The sequence below is a fragment of the Uloborus diversus genome, chromosome 3, assembly GCF_026930045.1.
Source record: "Uloborus diversus isolate 005 chromosome 3, Udiv.v.3.1, whole genome shotgun sequence".
Taxonomy (NCBI): domain Eukaryota; kingdom Metazoa; phylum Arthropoda; class Arachnida; order Araneae; family Uloboridae; genus Uloborus; species Uloborus diversus.
In genome coordinates this window covers 133,304,784-133,323,219 of record NC_072733.1, presented here as the reverse complement: position 1 = coordinate 133,323,219, position 18,436 = coordinate 133,304,784, and the positions used below count along the sequence as shown (strand labels likewise).

Sequence of the window (18,436 nt, the reverse complement as noted above, 5' to 3'; positions counted from 1 at the left end):
CGTAAGAAAGTCATGTTTTATATCAATAGAAAGCTCTATTCTTTAGCTTTACACTGGTTTTTGAATTTTTATTCTAGTATATTTAGGAGAGAAGTTAGTCATTTGAATGTCACAACTTTTCATTTTTTTTCATACTTTTTCAGTTTTTTAACAGCCCTGTATTTCGTAAAATTTTTAAAGTAGAATTCTAAAAATTGGCAGGATAACTTATCTTGTCATATGTGTCCCTCACACCTTTTGTTAAAATCGGAAATGGTGAGGTTAAAAACTTAATATTTTTTTTATTGATTTGACGTGGAAAAAAAACAATGCAAAAACTAACAAACTGAGAAAAAAAAGCAAAAGTTTTACATGTGTAAAAATAAAACTGTATTCATACATACATTTATCAAATACATCCTCCATGGAAATCTTTTTCTATGTTTCTCTTGTCTAGTTTCGTGTACCAAGTTCGATGTACATATTAATATGACTATGTTCAAAATTGCACTGAATAATCATCTTGATATCTGTTACTTCTTCCTACGAAAATTGTCCCTTTATACTCAATATTGGCAAAAGTAGTACAGCCTATAAGCGTTACTTTGCAATATTCTCTTGAAAACCGTCGAAAAATAGCTAGTATGGAACCGCTCTTTTGATGTTCTATCGAATATTTAAACTTCATGAATGTTTAATGTTGTTCACTAGAATCTTTTCCCAAAATCTCAATTTGAGAGATAAGTCTTCTTAAAACATGAAGGGCACCTGTTTTAGCAGTTACAGATTTCATTGTTTTCAACAGATTTGATACTGAATCTTGATGTAATTACAGAATTTCACTTATAAGAGATTGGTTTTCACATGGTAATAATCTGTCATATCTGTTTAACATTCGTTTTACTTTCCTAACATCCCGGTCGCAAAGGACAAACGAATGTCCTCTCAGAGGAAAGTCGTCAGCAATCTTGATAAATTTCTTCAGTGTTATTTCTAGAAAAAGTCTCCTTCAGTGCTACTCTTATTTTGATCAGCATATATCTCACTGAAAGCATTCAGTTATTTTGCAGTTCGCAGAGTTATGTTATTAAAATCCCTGAGAAATTAGCGAATTTCATTCCGATTCTGTGATTTCAAATAACTTTTTAAGCCCCCCCCCCCCACCCAAACTGACGAATCTACCATTATCGTAAGAATGCTAGATCAAAGGAGTTATTTCTTTTTACTTCATTACGCCAAAAAAAAAAAAAAAAGTCTAGTTATTCTATCATCCTGCCATATGTTCACATTGCGTATTACTATTCTACTATTCTTTCATTCTTTTTTGTGGCAGAAAGGGGACTTATGCCCTTTCTGCACTAAACAAAAATGTGACCCCTGAATAAAGTGCTAAGTTGTACAAGGACTGACTTCCCTACTACTCTAGTCAATTTCTCTATATACAAATATGGAAAAACCAGAGCTAACTCAATTCTGAAAAAAAAAAAAAAAAATGTGACATATACCCTTTCTGAAATAATCGATTCTCTTGAAGTTTCACTTCAAGTGCGGCAGTAGGGGAGACCAGGGCAGATATTCTATAGGGGCACGTATTCCATCGCGTCATAGTTTAAGTGTTTCTCGCTAGGTAGCGACGCTTACCGGACAGTGTGAAACTGCATCACTGCGCATGCCTTCCACATGATTCTCAGTTCAGGCTTTGTCTTGATGAGACGTCAACTTTTGCGGTTTTTCTTCTGGTAAGTAACTTTACAAGAATTTACTTTTCATTAAAAAAACATGTATGATACTGTTTTTGTTTCATTGTCAGGACCTAACTTTAAACTATACTTCATTACGGTTCTGATTTTCTAATTGGAAAATGTGCCCCGGGCTTTCCATGAATGATTTTGAAGTTTTTTTTACCGCTTAACTTCATATTTTTAGCCAATACAGTTTATAATTACTGCATAAAACCACAATTATAAATATTTAAAATTAAATTTTGGATAGCTACTTAAATGATGATTTTTTTTTTTTTTTTTAATAGTATCAAGTCATATCTGAAACTAAATTTCATTCTCCAATGTGATATATCAGAGGGACTGATAATGATGCGCAATAACCGTAAGAAGTCAAACCGAGGGAACTAACTACACACAAGCTCAAATAGATGCAGCGCTTGCAGCAGTAAGAAATGGATGTAGTGTTAGGAAAGCTTCTATAGACTTTAATATAAACACGAGAACATTTAATAACTTCCGCCACAAGTTCATTAATGTTCAGTTGGCTCCAACTGAAGTACCTCAAGTCGAAGTGCCTCAGGCCGAAGTTCCACAAGCCGAAATGCCTCAAGCCGAATTACCACAAGCCGAAGTGCCTCAAGCTGATTGCCCTCAAGTCGGAATGCCACAGGTCGAAGTACCTCAAGCCGAAGTTTCTACATCCCAAATGCCACAAGATGATGTACCGTCGTCACGAGTTCCTGCAGTTGAAATGGTCTCAACTGAAGGCTTGCCCTATCTGTTCACAGACAGATCGGCTCCAGACGAAGTAAACAATGTATGCCCAACTACTTACACTTCTGACAATGGACTCCCTTCGCGCTACGTCACAGGTCACGCGAGGTCACGTGCCAACTATGACAGCGATGTAAACAACAGCGTTGAAAGCATTACCGCAGTATTATTTTTCCTTATGAAATGGCGTACTGCGTTGCTTTTGGGTGCACTAACGTTGGAACGAAAGCCGAATGCAAACAGAAATCCTTTTTTAAGTTTCCTCTTAAAAAAAAGGATCAGTTGAAAGCTTGGCTCATTAAAATTAAAAGAGAAAACTTCAAGCCAACAAACCATTCCGTGTTATGCTCCGACCATTTTGACGAAGAGTGCTTCAGGTATGAAAATTTCAAACAGGAGATTATTAAAGCAAGGGGCAATCCCAACGAAATTTGTATTCAAAAAAGAGAAACAAAGAAGATCTTTAAATCGTTCAAATCCGAGTACTGGAAATGTGCCACTGGAGGAGCCTGCTGAAGTGATGATGGAAGAAGTTTTGGAGTAAGTGTATTTTATTTATCTCTTAATGTAAAATGTTCTCATGTAGCACAAGTTCATTTAAATGAAACAAACGATTTTAATTAATAATATTATAGTAATGTTCCTTTAACTGATCTAAGTTTAGGGTTGGCAAGTTTCTGAAACATGAAAGTTTTAACCATAGTTGAAACTGTCATGTCAAAAGCCTCTAATTTTACTATTCTTGTAATAGGGAAACCAGTATCATTGTGATCTGAAACAGTGCATTAGTTATATGATTTATAGAAGAATATGGTCGAATATCAATGTAACTTTGCTTGAAATAATATTGGCACTAGCATGAATTACCCATATTTATAAAGATGGGAACTATTCTAAGTTTTGCGATGCTAACAATTTTTAATTTTAAAACATCAATTTATATGTTGGTGTTATATTTTTTTAAATGCACCATCACATGTGTTACATTGGTTCACAGTCTTTTGCTATGTGTTTGATTAAATATCATGCATCTACAGAAAAATTAAAACAGAAGAATATAAAAATTTATTAATTCTAAAAAATCTAATGTTCTAATTTTTAGAAATACCTGCTACCATTGTACAAACTGCAATGTATAAGTATGATATTGCATTTCGTACTTAAAATTGAGGTCTGTTATAAAGTAAAATAACGGATGGCAACATTTAATTGCACAAAATTTAGTGCAAGCATGTGTTTCGGCGTTACAAGGTGCGCCTTTTTTGATGCTAAAGAGGTGAGATTAGGATGAAAGCTAAGATTTTGTGGATGTCTGCAGACAGATGCCATCTCATTGGAAATGTGAGTGCCAACAAAATAGTAAGACATCTGTTATCATTGACTATTCCAGAAGGATGAGCGAGCCCATAAAAAGGACAAAACTACAGTATCTGGATGTCATACCCAGGTTGTCGGTGTTTTGTATTCGGTATCAAAATTCATCACATGTGTCGGTGGTTCTTCTTAAAACATGATTGGTACTTGGTAACTCGGTGAAGTAGTGAAAGGCCGAGAACTCGGTACTCGGCCGAGTAGTGAAAGGCCGATTACTCGGTACTCGGCCAAAGTGCTACTCGGTACGTCTCTAGTAAATTTGGAACCAAATCGGTTGAAATTAGTTTGTAAAAAACAGATGAAAACTTATCATTTCATGTTTATTTTACTGATAAAATCAGTTTGTGGTTTGTAATTTTCTATGCTTTTCAGCGGGTCATTATCACAACAAGAGGGTGGGGGGTCAAAAATCTTTAAGTTAAGGCAACTACTTTGAAGAATATTAACATTTTGTACAAATCGGATCAATGCATTTGTTTTTCTAGACTGAGTCTGATTACTTATCTACCACACCCTGTGTATGTGTGTAATTCCATATACATGGGTTCCTCGTACAACATGGTTAATTCCAGGGTTTAGGCTGAGTTCAAAAGTTCTTTAGCAAAAAAGCTAAAATTGGGGGAAAAGTTTTAGCAGGACAGAAAAACATCGAAGTTTAATGAATATGTTTACATATCTTTCTCACCGTCTCAATATGTTTCAAAAATTCAATCGTGATATTTTAAAAGGAATAAACATACAGAAAGGTTAACACACCAGTACTGGTGTTTCAAACATAAACCTTGAAGTGGCCACTACTGAAGCACTGGCCACTACTGGTGTGTTTACCTTAGTTATTCGATTTTAATTTGAAATTAAAAAAATAAGATTATTTCACTTAGTATTGAGAGAACCTGCTTGATTTTTAAAATGCCAATAACAGATTTATTAGGGGGACATAATGCCCATTAAGACAAAGTACTGAAGATACTGATTCAAAATTAGATTTAAGTAGTATAAACAATACAACTTAATTCTTTTACATACCTCAAATTAAAGCAATTATGCACACAAGCAGCCACAGCGAAACAAAATATAAAATAAAATAAATAGAATTAAATAGAATTATTGCGTTTATTTTATTTCATATTTGTTTCGGCTACATCTTTTTACTTATTGTTTGGCAAATTTAGCTAATGTTTAATCCTAATGTTATTTTCTTACAATATTTTGGAAACAAAATAATTTTCATCTTTCTGATCTTAGAACACTGATGAGGAAATGGAAGTTTTTAAAAGTTAGTGTGTGACAAACCAAATCTTCGAGCCAGAGACAGATGCAATTTTTCATATCCGTTTCAATATCCATTTTTTAACAGTGTATAAAACAAAAATAAAACTCCAACTTTTAAAGTTTGTTTTATATCAAAACCGTATAGTATTAAGTTCAAGTTTTGTACCGTGTAATATTGAATCTGTGTTATAATAGTCGCAAATTTTGTACCATGTTGTAGAAGTATGTGGAATATAAGAGACGCTTGTATATGAATATAAAATAGAATTCTAAAAAAATTTCAATATTTTTGCATTGCTTGTATGCATTATGTTCATGCATGTATTAATGTACGTATCATTATATTTTTTCAGGGAAAATAATAATTCAAAGGGTACCCAGACCGAAGGCTTTTGGGAAATAATTGATGAATTGAATTTTTTGAGGAAAGAACTGGAAAAATGCAGAGAACATGAATGTAATGTAAAGTTTGCTGCAGACAATATTACAAATGATGAACAAATGAGGTCTGTAACCGGATTCACAAAGGACAGATTTGTTGCTTTGTATAATTTTTTGAACATTGAAGAAGATCTTGTGCAAAATGCAAAATTGTCGCAGTCAGAACAATTTTTCCTATTTATGGTGAAGTTGAGAACTGGTATCACTAATGAGTTCTTGGCCATACTTTTTAAAGTTTCTGACACGACTGTGTCACGATATTTTACTCATGTAGTGACTGTCATATACCAAAAGCTTTCTCTACTTAACATTTGGCCAAGTAGAGAATTGATACAATCACACATGCCTGAGCAAATTCGGGCTGAGAATCGGAACTGCCGGGTAATTGTAGACTGCACCGAGTTTAAGATCCAGCAACCCAGCAACCCTGCTCAGCAACAAGTTACATTTAGTAACTATAAAAATTGCAACACTTTAAAAGCCATGATAGGCATATCACCTTCTGGAGCTATTACATTTGTTTCAGATTTATACTGTGGTAGCATTTCCGATAAGGAGTTGTTTATTCGTAGCGGTATGCTACAAAAGCTCGAACCGGAGGACATGGTCATGGCTGACAAAGGCTTTCGTATTGATAAAGAATTGCAGGCAAAGCAATGTACATTAAAAACACCTACCTTTTTAGGTGACAGAATTCAGTTTCCAGTTTTAGAGAGGGAAAATAATAACATGCTCTCTAATAACCGAGTTCATGTTGAGAGGGCTATAGGGAGAATAAAATTTTTTAAATATTTTGAAGGAGACTTGCCTTATACAGCTTTACACAATGCTAATGAAGTGTTTTTTATTGCAAGTAATTTTGTAAATTTTGGGGGTCCATTAATCGAGTAAAAGTTAAGTGGAAATTGAATTATGTCATTCAAAAAGGTAGGTGTTTTAAATAGTCAACTCTCTCAAATACACATAGCTTGGGACCAAGCGATTTGTGCATTTCACTATTTTTTAGAGATTTGTTTATATGTTTATCAAAAATTATCACCATTGTTTTTAAAGAAACAATGCATTATAATACCCAATACAAAGTATTCTAAAAAGCATGTTTGTTTTATGTATTTTTAGATCACACTATTTATTATTTTTACAAGTTTTAAGTTTTTTTTCCTTTGAAATTTTTGCTAATTAAGGCTTTTTTTAAAAATTATCTTTCTTTTAGCTGGTGTAAAACCATACTATGTAATTCAGATATATTATACACATATGATGATCCAATAATATCTGAATGGTGAAATGAGTTTAATACATCAATAACAGAAAAATGTTTCTATAAAAAAAAGGAAACTCAGCAAAGCATAAAAATTATTGATGAATTTTGATTTAAATTATATTTATGTGAATCAAACCTCGAAATAAAATTTATAATAAGAGTTGGGTTCATCTTTTTAGCATTTAACATTTGCAATGTCATTTCTATCTTTAATTCCAGTTTAAAGTTTGACTGGAAATTTCATCGTATGCATCTCTAATCTTGTGCAGATTTAAGATAATTGCAGATTTTAGGTTGAAGAACTTGAGTGAGTTGACTACATAATGTTTTGCACATATTTGTTAGCCTGGCTTTCATATTTACTGTATTTTTAATTTTCATATTTCTAATATCTGCTTAGTTCAATTTATAAAGAAGAAAATATGACTTGCCTTTAAGTACTATATGAAGTCTCTGCTTTTAGAATGAAATTATTTGAATTCATATCTTTCAATAATCTCTTGCTGGTGAAATTTTGATAACAAACCATTTTTTATTGAAACGATTTGAACACAAAACAATGTTTAGTTCACTCGAAGTTTTCTCATTTTATTTATAAGAGCCAAAATTTCAAATTTTCCTTTACTTCAAGCAAAGTCTAAAATATTTTAATCCCAATGCACTCAGCTTTTGTTCCAATGTTAGTGTATCCATGTTTTATATCAATATTGTATTTATTTTCCTGCATACATACATGAATATAATTATTTATTTTTACCAATTGTTTATGTATTTCCCATGATATTTAAATCTCATTGAATAAAACATCCGAAACTGTTATAAAAATGTTGTGAACTAATGTATAAATTTCCATCTTTTACAAATCTAGTTAATTTTTATAACATTTTTCAGAACTTGAACCTTGCAGATTGTAACCCTTAAAAAGTAATGGGAGTGAAACACTTTTCATTCAAATTGTTTCTACATTTTAAAAATTGATAAAAAATATATTTTTACACTAAATAGGCATAGATTGATATCAATATCAAATAAAACTGCTCATTGAATGTAAAAATAACAAATATATTAGTATTTCTTTGTAACTTTTTAAAGGTTTCCAGTCTTCATTGCTTAAAAAAATGTTGCACATTGTTGCCTCAGAACAACAATAGGATATCCTAGTCTTGTTTTCTCTAGGTTTAAAAGTCTGAGGCGACAATATACTTAGGTTAGCTTAAGTTGAAAAGAATATATAAACCTGTTGTTTCACAGAAACACTAAGTATTACAAATTTTATTTTACATTATCAACTTCAAACCGTTCATTTTGCTATACTACTCTATTTTTTCTTATTCTTGTGAAATACGTGTAAGTTGAGAGACTATTATATTATTTACCAATGTTTTCATTCCATTGCTATGCCCCCAGGATCTTTTTCAATAAAGCTACCATAAGAAGTTTCAAAAACACCAAACTTGTATCTCAATGGAAAATAAAATGAATTCATTTATCAGAAGGTTCAAGAAACATAGCTAAGAAAATTTTTGCTGCAATATACTGTTGTAATTTAATAAACACCAAAATAGTTATTCATTTACAGAACTTTTACCTTTTATTAAATACTAATTTACTACCCCATATAAAATGCATTTCATAAAAAATTAAATAGTGTGAAACATCATCTACAGCACACCGATTCATACACTTAAACTGCCGCTTCCAATCCACAAAACTATTTAAGAACATATTAATTTTATAACGTAAAATATAATGATTTAAATGTAATTATTTTTACATAAAAATGGAAAATAAAAGTTGAAAAAAAAGTCTTTCAGCTTTATAACCCAGGTGGCCCATTCTAATGCGTCAAACTGGATTACTTCTTCATGAAAATAATCATGTCCATCAACTGAATAATACAATACAAAGAGCCCCTTCGTCAGGTTTGACACTGCCAGTTGCGTTTGCATTTGACGATAATAGGAATGTTTATGCTTCAGCTTGTACACACCGTCATTTCTTGCAAGGCAAAAGCTGCTGCCGCGAGTAGAAAATAGCTCTTCAAGGCTCAGATTTAACGGGTTATATAAACATTTTATTTCCAAAAGCATTGCATCCTCTTTATGAAATAGAAGTCCATCAGGTGATGCAGCTAAAAATGGTAATGCTGGATTGAGAACTAATCCTGTCCTCCTCATAGTATACTGGAAATATTTTTTTTTAATACTGTCCCGCACGAAGCCCTCTTTATTCTGCCCGTATGCGACAGCAGCAATTCTTGACAAGTCTCTTTTTTTGTCATGAAAAATACTCTCTGCAAGCTTTTCAAAATCGGCCTTTCTTGTTAAAACGGAGTGCACACTTGAGCCAGTAATGTATTTCAGTCTCATATTCCTCCATTCATCGGAATTTTGCAACATCGTTTTTTTCTCAAGTTCAACCATAGAATTGATTGTATACACATAATGTTTATGAAACGTAAGTTCCTCTGCCTTAGTTTTGAAGTTGCTTTCATCGATAACAGAGCTTGTTCCCGCAAAAGCAATGGCAGGCAACGGTATTGTTCTGCTGTACAGTACTTCCACACTATCATTGCAGCATCGCATTAAAGCAATGTTTGTGTCCTTTAGTGCTGACCAGTTGAACGTAGTGTTTTTGAGCTGCATATTGGCTGGGTTGGGTTTCTTAAGGCTGCTCTTCAGTGAGGGAAAACTTTGAAGTTAGGGTGTAAATGACTTTCTTCCTTGAACGATGGGCGTGAACCTGAATCAAGTGATTGACACTTCAACAGCCAATGGAGTGGACGGTAATCGATGTAAGGCAGGAACACGTGACCTGTCACAGCTGTCATTGTTCTGGAGGGAAAGAAACCCCTAAATGACCCCCGTCGTGAAGAGCAATCAAGGAAATTAGCTGGCGGCCGAAACCCCACTTGAACAGTACCGATGCGAAGGTTGAACAGAACAGAAAATAAAGTCAGTACCAAAGGGTCTGCCGTAATTTTTGAAACAAAGTTTTTTTTTTTTTTTGGATATGCGTTCCCAGATTTTATATTCATGAAAAATTTATGAATGAAAAGAAAATTTATCATAAATTGAACAGGAAAAACGATTGTCTTATTTTTTTTTTTTTTTTAAACGATGTTTTCAATTGCCACGTCCGAATCTTATTTCGTTCATAAAGCTAATTAGTTTCTTGTCTGATGTTTAATTAAAGAATGCAATTTTTTGCGTTAGGATATGATTATATATATATATATATATATATATATATATATATATATATATATATATATATATATATATATATATATATATATATATATATATATATATATATATATATATAACAAGAGGTATAAGCTTAGTGTAAACCTGTGGTGTAGTCCCGGAAAAAAAGGGTGAGGGGTGAGGAGGGAAGATTACATATCGGTTATCGGATATTTACAGTCAAGAGGTGGAACGATGCTGATTTTATTTTTAATTATTGTGAGAACGGCAGAAATGTCGTAATCAGAAAACAATTTCATATTAGGATATGGTTACATTTCAAAGAGGGAGGGGGGATCCCGCTATTTTTAGTATATATGTATATATATGTATGGTCGAAAAAGGAATACTTCTGCAATTCGATGGAGGATATGCAACGCTGAACTGACATTTTTGTTAATTAATCAATTACTGTTTTAGATATTTATTTATATTTTTCTGGCGATTCATCATGCGCAGGGCTGCATTTGTTTACTATCAGTAAACAAATCATCCCGCAAAAACATAGATAATCAGCATGGTGACTAGAGCAGCATACACAAGACTAAATGATTAATATACTTCTTAAAATTGAAATTCTTTTTCAAAAATAATAATAATAATAATAATAATAATAATAATATTTTACGCATTAGACGAAAAGTGCAACAGGCTATAATAATAAGTAGTTGGTAAGTCTTTTATTGAAGTGTATTTTCGAAGCAGCAGTTATATGATGTTTGAGAACATTTGAAAATACATTTCGTGGGTGGAATTACACGAGCAACAGGGAATTACTTGCAATAATGTACTTAAATTAAAAATACAAGCTGCAGTTTACTTGCAGTACACTTGGAACAATGTACTTCGACTTATTCAAATGCAAAATGTTAGGAGGAATAGAATAACTTTTTAAAACTTTTGATTTTTTTTTTCTTCTCAGGTCTTTTTTTTTCCTAACGGTTTTCAATTTTTGGTTACATTAGTTATGCATTGCTTTCTGCGATTCAAAATAGTAATAATAACAATAAACATAATCAGAAATGCTTTCCTTTCTGCGGATACTATGGTGAGAAAAGCAACGGCTAAAAGCATAATTTTCAGAAAATTCATTCATGCTCGCATTTCGAAATTAAATGAAACCTCTTTATTACCACACAATGTTGACAGCTTCGTGCAAACGAAGTCCTAAACTTGATAGCTGCACTCAATCAAGCTTTCATTGATGCAAACTATTGCAATCAATCAAACAATCGTAACAATTACGTGGAATATTCCCTATTTACGTCAATTGTTTGCTTGTAAGAATGTGAACAATGTCTTACATACGTAATTTATATTCAGAAAAAAATATCAGAATTGAAAATATAATTCCACATTTGCAAATCACACACATTAGTATACTATCCTTTAAATTTTAAAAATATTTCAATTTAATTTTTCTCTTTTTGTATAAAAGTATTCATGAAGCATAATTTATAAATTGTTGAGTGTACTAACATTTATTGCTCTAATTTTTCTAATTTTTCTTTTTTTTTCTTTTTTTTTTTTTTTTTGATCTCTTCTCGACTTCCCGGAGAAATTTTAAACTGTTAGCAAAATTAGGGTAACTCAAATAACTCCAGAACGTGGAAGAGAAATCTGTCAGGCCCAATAAAAACTTTTTGAATGATGTAAAAGGCAGAAACACATGTATCTATCTCTATTGATAAAGATGTTCTTAATAACCCCGAAACAAGTGTAATTTAATTTGCACGTTTTTACATTAAAATAGTGTAATTTCTATGTCAATAAATGTTAACATTTAAAATCAACAAAAGTTGAGAGATGTGCGCAAAGTTGCGTGAGACTAATACCAATCATTCGCCCTCGAATACCTTATTGCTTGACCAAGACCAAATATATTCTTTTTTTGAGCGACCACAGTTGGTTATTGTTTTCACTTGTCCGTAGTTGATGTTCTTTCGACTTTAATTTTCTATTCTTTTAATGCAAACTCGTCTGTTCCACGTGTCTTCGCGAGCATGTCCCTCCTCCTGGGCGGTGAAGTTCATGTCCCCGCCATCAATTTTACTTATTCCCGACCCTCTCGATTTTACACAATACTTTTCAGACAAAAACAGCATTCAGTCAACAACGTCCAGCATCCAGCCCCTGGAATTCATTTGAATGTAGACGTCTTGTATTCAAATCATGACTTTTACAAATATAATTCTGATAGGAACCATTTGTAGAAATAAGAAACCCAACGAGTAGGGTTCTACCACAATTCGTGATTGTGAAAAACATAATTTAAATTCAAGACGTCAAAATTCAAATGAAAGCTATGGGCTGGATGCTAAATGTTTCTTTCTTTTCTGTTTGGTATTATTATTTTTTTTTTTTTTTTTGAATTTTTTCCCCCCATTTATGAATAATATTAAATAATGATAATGTTTCAATGAAGCTTTAACACCATTTTAAATCGGGTGTTCCAAAATAGCTTCAATTTTTAAATGTGTAAATTGTAAATAAAATATGCACTTCAAAAAGCATGAGCTTTGTGCAAGAAATAGATAAAAGTCAAAAACAACGTCTTAAAAGCACAAGTAAAAGATATATAAAGAAATTATAAGTGTAGAAAATGCATTGCTTGATTGAAAACTTGTGGCTATGTATTTGTTTTTTTATCCAGGATATTAAAAAACTTTGACCTTTGACACTTTGAATTAAAATTCAACTAGAAATTTGGTTTTTCGTACTAATATTCAAGCCGTATATATCGTATTTATGGTTCAGTTCCCTTCTTGTTGTTTACCTTTTTATAGCGAAATTGAGGCTATATACGAAATTGTTATTCGGTTCCTTAGACTTCACTATGAACAGACGCGACTGCACAGTGCATACACACAAATATATATTGATAAAGATCGGCTAAAATTGAAAAACCTTAGGTTTCGGGGAAATGTTTTAGACGTCAGACAAATTATTTGTCTGAGCTTATGAAAATTTCAGTGTAACACGACTACCGAAAGATTCTTAGAACATGGTGTATTCATCCAGTTAAAAACAAAATGGTCAGTGTTCTCCCCCTTCCCCCATCAGTTCTCTAATTATCTGTAAATTTAAACCAGTGGTTCCCAATCTTTTGCACGTTGCGACCCTTTTTTGACTAAGTAAAGGACCTGTGATCACGTAGCCTACATGTCAGTAAAGTATCGCAAGGTGTGGACCTAACCTGGCAACATTGTGAAAACTACGTTAGATCCTACATTACAAAACTGCTATGTTAGATTCGATCCACCCCCAACTATACTGTGGTAGGAATAATGTTTCGACCGAAGAAGAAACGCTACACGACCCCATTTGGGGTCACGACCCTGGGAACCCAACCCTGCTTTAAAACAATTTTTTTATACTCATTCATGCTTTAAAGAAATGCAGGTATGTATCATTTTTCTCCTTAGAAAGTCTTCAAAAGAAAAATTCAGTGAAATCCTGTTACAACGTATATCAGTATAACGAAGTACCCGTTTCAACCAAATAAGTTTTCAGTCCCGATTTTGAAGTTCATTGTTACTGGATTTCACTGTATTATGAATTACATGATCAATGTGTACATACCTTGTAAAGAATTTTTTACGAGTTTGGCTCGAGAAATTATTTTCAAAAATGTTTGTTGAGCTGTGGAAAGCATTTTATGCGTTTACATTTGTAGTAACATAGTATAATATAGACAAAAATAGAATCCAAATATCTAGTAAGTATCTAAAATACGGTTTTGGACTCGGTTTTTTTTTTTTTTTTTTTTTTTTTTTAAGAAATGGTCGCTTTATTTCGAACAAAGTCTCAAAAGAGTGCTGGAAATATTTTGCCAGATTTTTTATGGAGCAAAATATCAAACAGTACCTACCACCTCTTTCAACGAAATTCATTTTTTCTCGAATTTTAAACAATCAAAGAATGGATATTTCAAAAAAGGAAAAAGTACACGACACAGATAGAGGCTTGAAAAATACTCGGAAAAAAATTTACATGAAAACTTCAAAGGAATTTGTAAAATCTTCATCCAACTTTCCCCGCAGGTTAACATTGGATCCGTAGGCTTTCAGACTCTCAGTGAAAAGCATCCTTAAATTTGCTTATAAAGTAGCATTAATATACATATTTATCTTTCTTTGGATGCACCAGCTCCATTGTTTATGCCTTCTTGATGTTGTGAAAAGTAATGGGGGTAGTGCATCCCCAGAAATAGAAATATTCATTAATGCTATATTATAAGCATACTTAAGATAATTTTAATCTTAATTATATCCGTGAATGAATTTGAATAACACGAAAAGGTTCTTCACTGAAGGTCTGCGATGCAACTTTACGCAAAATGCGATACTTCCTTTTTTTTAAATTTACAACGTGAAATTTTTTTTTTCGGATATAGGGTTTATAGGTGTGAGTCCTATACTCTGGTTTCATGCCAAAAAATAAGGGAAAAAATTGTAAAACAAACCCCTAGAAAAAAGGATGGATTTTGATGATTTTAAAAATATAATAAGTGGTAATACCCCCCATGAGTTAACCAATTTCCTTCATATGTTCTTGCGTACAAACGTAGCACCTCTCTAGCCCCTCAGAAAAGTATTAATGTATAATATAACGATAACTTCCCCTCCAAATAAAAATAATGGCTATGAAACTCAAAAACTGAAAAAAATTGCGGGCGACATTTCCAAAAAAGCGGGACGTGTGAATGGGAAAAGGTGGTCATATTTGGATTCAGGAGGTCATTTAGCACAAGAATTCACAAGAATTATCTCAGAAGCACTCTTTAAAAACTATATCCTTTCTAAACACAAATCAAATCGTGAAGATGTTTCCAAGCATGTGGATTCACTTTCAAAAGCACTCATTCATTCCTTCATTGAAAAATGCCTCCGGAAAAGAGGGGAGTAGTAAATGGAAACGGTCGTTTGCGCTAATGATCGTAAATCTTATACACCTCACCCGGTTTTTCCCCTCAAGAAAGGAGGGACCAGTGAAGGGCGTGGCTTAGTAGAGAAATTGAGCTTTTTCGAAAATATTTCAGATGGTTGGAACTCCGATATTTTTTTAGAAATGGTCGCATCATTTCAAACTTAGTCTCAAAAGAGAGCTGGAAATATTTTGCGTGTTGGGGCGTTCTTAAAATTTCGATAGCACGATTTGCAGCTTTTTTACAGAGCGAAAGGTCCAACAGTACCTCGTTTTCGAAGAAATTCATTTTTTCTCGAATTTTAAAAAATCGAAGAATGGACGTATCAAAAAAGTAAAAACTAATATACACAGACATAGGCTTGAAAAATACTCAGAAAAAAAATTGACCCGAAAACTTCAAAGGAATATTGTAAAATAACCTTTAACTTTCCCCGTAGGTTAGCATTGGATCCGAAGCTTTCAGACTCTCAGTGAAGAGCACCCTTAAACACATCTGATGCTTTTTCTGGCTTCAGAGTGACGGACTTCGGCTGGTGCCAGCTCTGGAGTCGCTCGGTAGGTGCAGCATACAGCTCTTTTGTGGAGTAATCTTCAACTGCATGAAGAAGAGCAAACACATGCTTACAACCGGAAGGCTCTGCTCCTGCTTTGCATGTGCAGTTAGCATTAAGAACCTGAAAAAAAAAAGAATATTTTAGACATTACCTCACAATCTAGATATATGTTTATCATTGGGTATTACAGTCGGACCTCCATATATCAAAGAATTGCCGGAAAAAATTCGATATATAGAAATTTTAATGTACAGAAACAATCTTATTTTATACTAAAAATCTCCTAAAACATTAAAATTAAAGCTAATTTTTGTGAATGAAACCAAATTTCTAACTTATATGAGCATCCGATTAAATGAAAGTTAATTTTAAAAAAAAATAACAGAAATTAAATTTTTGCGCCTTCATACATCTTCATTCTTCGGCAATTCAATTTGATCCGCAACATTATGGGATTCGAGTAATCGTAATCAAGAGAAAAGTAAAAAATCAATCTACTTCACTTAAATGATTTTTATTGCAGCTAAAAAGACTAGGAATGATAATCAACAGACAAAAGGAATAACTTGAAACTGATTTTACAATGTTACTGGTTACAACTAAGATTTGAAATAAACTTGGGGGAATTTAAGAACTCCAGAACAAAACAACGGCCTATCTACTGTCCGACCATCACAAGAAAAGCCACCGATGAAATGTCTGTGCCTGTCTACTGCTGTAGCAACGAGGCGAATCACATTTTTAAAAGGGAAGCTTAATGTTGGAAAAATTTGTACGACTGCAGAAAGGGGAGTAGGTAAGTGGGGAAATGGCGCCAAAAAGCCTTCCTGCTAACCCTTGCAGAAAATGAACGAAGTTCATTTCTATGGCAGTTGACGGGCTCAGACTTGACGGCGAGTGCTTTTCTCATGAAAGCCAGACAGTATACACCCCTCAATCCCACATTCTTTTCAAGCTTCGTAGCAACCTTAAGCGAACATAATTTTCTCCCCTAACCTTTTTTTTATGAGACAAAGTCTTAAGTGGAAAAAAAAATCAACAAATGTTTCGAAAAAAAATTCAATATAGAGAGATTTTTTTGATACACAGAAACAATCTTCTATGTAATGAATATAGAAATTTTCTGGGATGTCGATACATAGAAAATTTTGATATGTGGAAGATAGATATATGGAGGTTCAACTATTTGAAAGTATGTTACAACATGAAGCAAGTGACCATTACATCTTTGGATAAGTAATGTAATATAAACTACTTCATGAGCACCTTTGGGGTATGGTGGGATTTAAAAGTATAAAAGATTCAAAAGAGCTAAAAATTGTATCTTTTGCACTATTGCAGAATACCACTGTAGAAAATTTATTTATCTGCTTCAATTTAACAGAAATGGGGGGAAATGTGAAAAATGCATGCACAATCAATATTCATCAGTATTTAAGGGGTGAGTTTTCAGAGTTCAAACCCATCCGCAATTCCTTAAAACTACCCTAAAAAATTCTTTTTACTATACTTTTTTTTGGAAAACTTATTATAAACATCCTCTCTTTCAAAACAACACAGCATTGTCCTTCAAGTTTTGAATATCTGACACTAACAAAAATATCAAAATTCTTTCCATTTAAAAGTGTAAAACTCTATATTTAACATTTCTTATAACTGTCAAAAATATAGGGATTTTAGAAGAATTGCTTCAAATGCGCATACACGAGTAGATACATCTATATATTTTACAGAAGTGAATTTGTGTAGAGATCAAATTTCTTTCCTTTATTTAATAGCTATATAAGTTTTTAAAATTTACTCATGTTAATGGCCTTAAAGCAACACTCCTCATTTAAATAATCTGCTGTAGCAAAAATTAATACAATATTCAAATGAAATCAATTTTTTTTTTCCATCATATAGATTTCACAAGAAATGTGTTAGGTAGAACCCTACGAAAACAGAAGTTTGATTACAGCCCTGATTCATTCATAGGATGGTTTATAAAGGATAGTTATTAAATGTCTTCAGGATATAAATTTGCTTGACTGTTTTATCATATGACTGCATCTGTATCTAGAATGCTATTTACTAGAAATTAGTACTATTTTTTTAATTGACAAAGTTTAAACATCTGTTTGAGCTATTAACAATATTTTGAAACTTCAATCAACGAAAACTCAACATTTCTGTTTTAACTTAGTAGTAGGATTATTCTATGCAAAGAACAATTAACAATCAAAAGTATAACAAAAATCAATGTGTTCTAACTTGAGGTAAAGGAAGCGTAAAACAGATTACACAAACACAGATAAGATGAGGCATAAATTTAGTGTCAAAAGATATATAATTTGCATAATAAAGAATAACAAAAACGTACCTTGCATTCAGGCGAAATCCTAACTTTTGCTGTGTAAGTCTCCTTCTTTTTCATTTCAGCTTTTACAACAGCTGATATCTCGAAGAACGAGTTGTCAGCAGTCGGTTCAAGAAAGAAAATCCTACTAACAAATTTTTCATTGAATAATAAAGACCCTTTCTTTATTTTGGTGATGACACTATTATTTCCAGTTAGTGCTGGAAATTGTTCCGCATATTCCATTATGGAAAAATTGGTAAAATTAACCAAATGTAATGGTTTATCAACAATAGAAGAAGCCATGGAGTCTACAAAGCCTAAATTATCAACAAATAAGTCTAATCCTAACAATTTAAACTACAGAACTAAGACTAAATAATCTAATCACAAAGTTATATTCTATTTCTAATTAACACTAAATAATACACTAACTAGATCAATCTAACCCAAATTACAAGTCTACAGATTAAATTAAATATAAATACGAGAATATTAATCACAAAAGTAGCCTAAATATTCTAAGCTAACACATAGTA

At 32.5% G+C, this 18,436-nt stretch overlaps 2 protein-coding genes across 2 annotated transcripts; one reads left to right on the top strand and one right to left on the bottom strand.

Moving 5' to 3' along the window:
- Positions 1-5,438: 5,438 nt before the first annotated feature.
- Positions 5,439-6,455, top strand: LOC129218465 (uncharacterized). Its single transcript, XM_054852744.1, has one exon. The coding sequence runs from the start codon at positions 5,439-5,441 to the stop codon at positions 6,453-6,455; it is 1,017 nt and encodes a 338-aa protein (XP_054708719.1).
- Positions 6,456-8,326: 1,871 nt separating this feature from the next.
- On the bottom strand, positions 8,327-18,203 carry LOC129218950 (uncharacterized). The gene is made up of 4 exons (XM_054853270.1): positions 17,922-18,203; positions 15,487-15,679; positions 8,644-9,478; positions 8,327-8,339 (listed from the first exon to the last, which is right to left on the bottom strand). Exons 1-4 carry the CDS (start codon positions 18,201-18,203, stop codon positions 8,327-8,329), a joined length of 1,323 nt encoding a protein of 440 aa, XP_054709245.1.
- Positions 18,204-18,436: the final 233 nt, after the last annotated feature.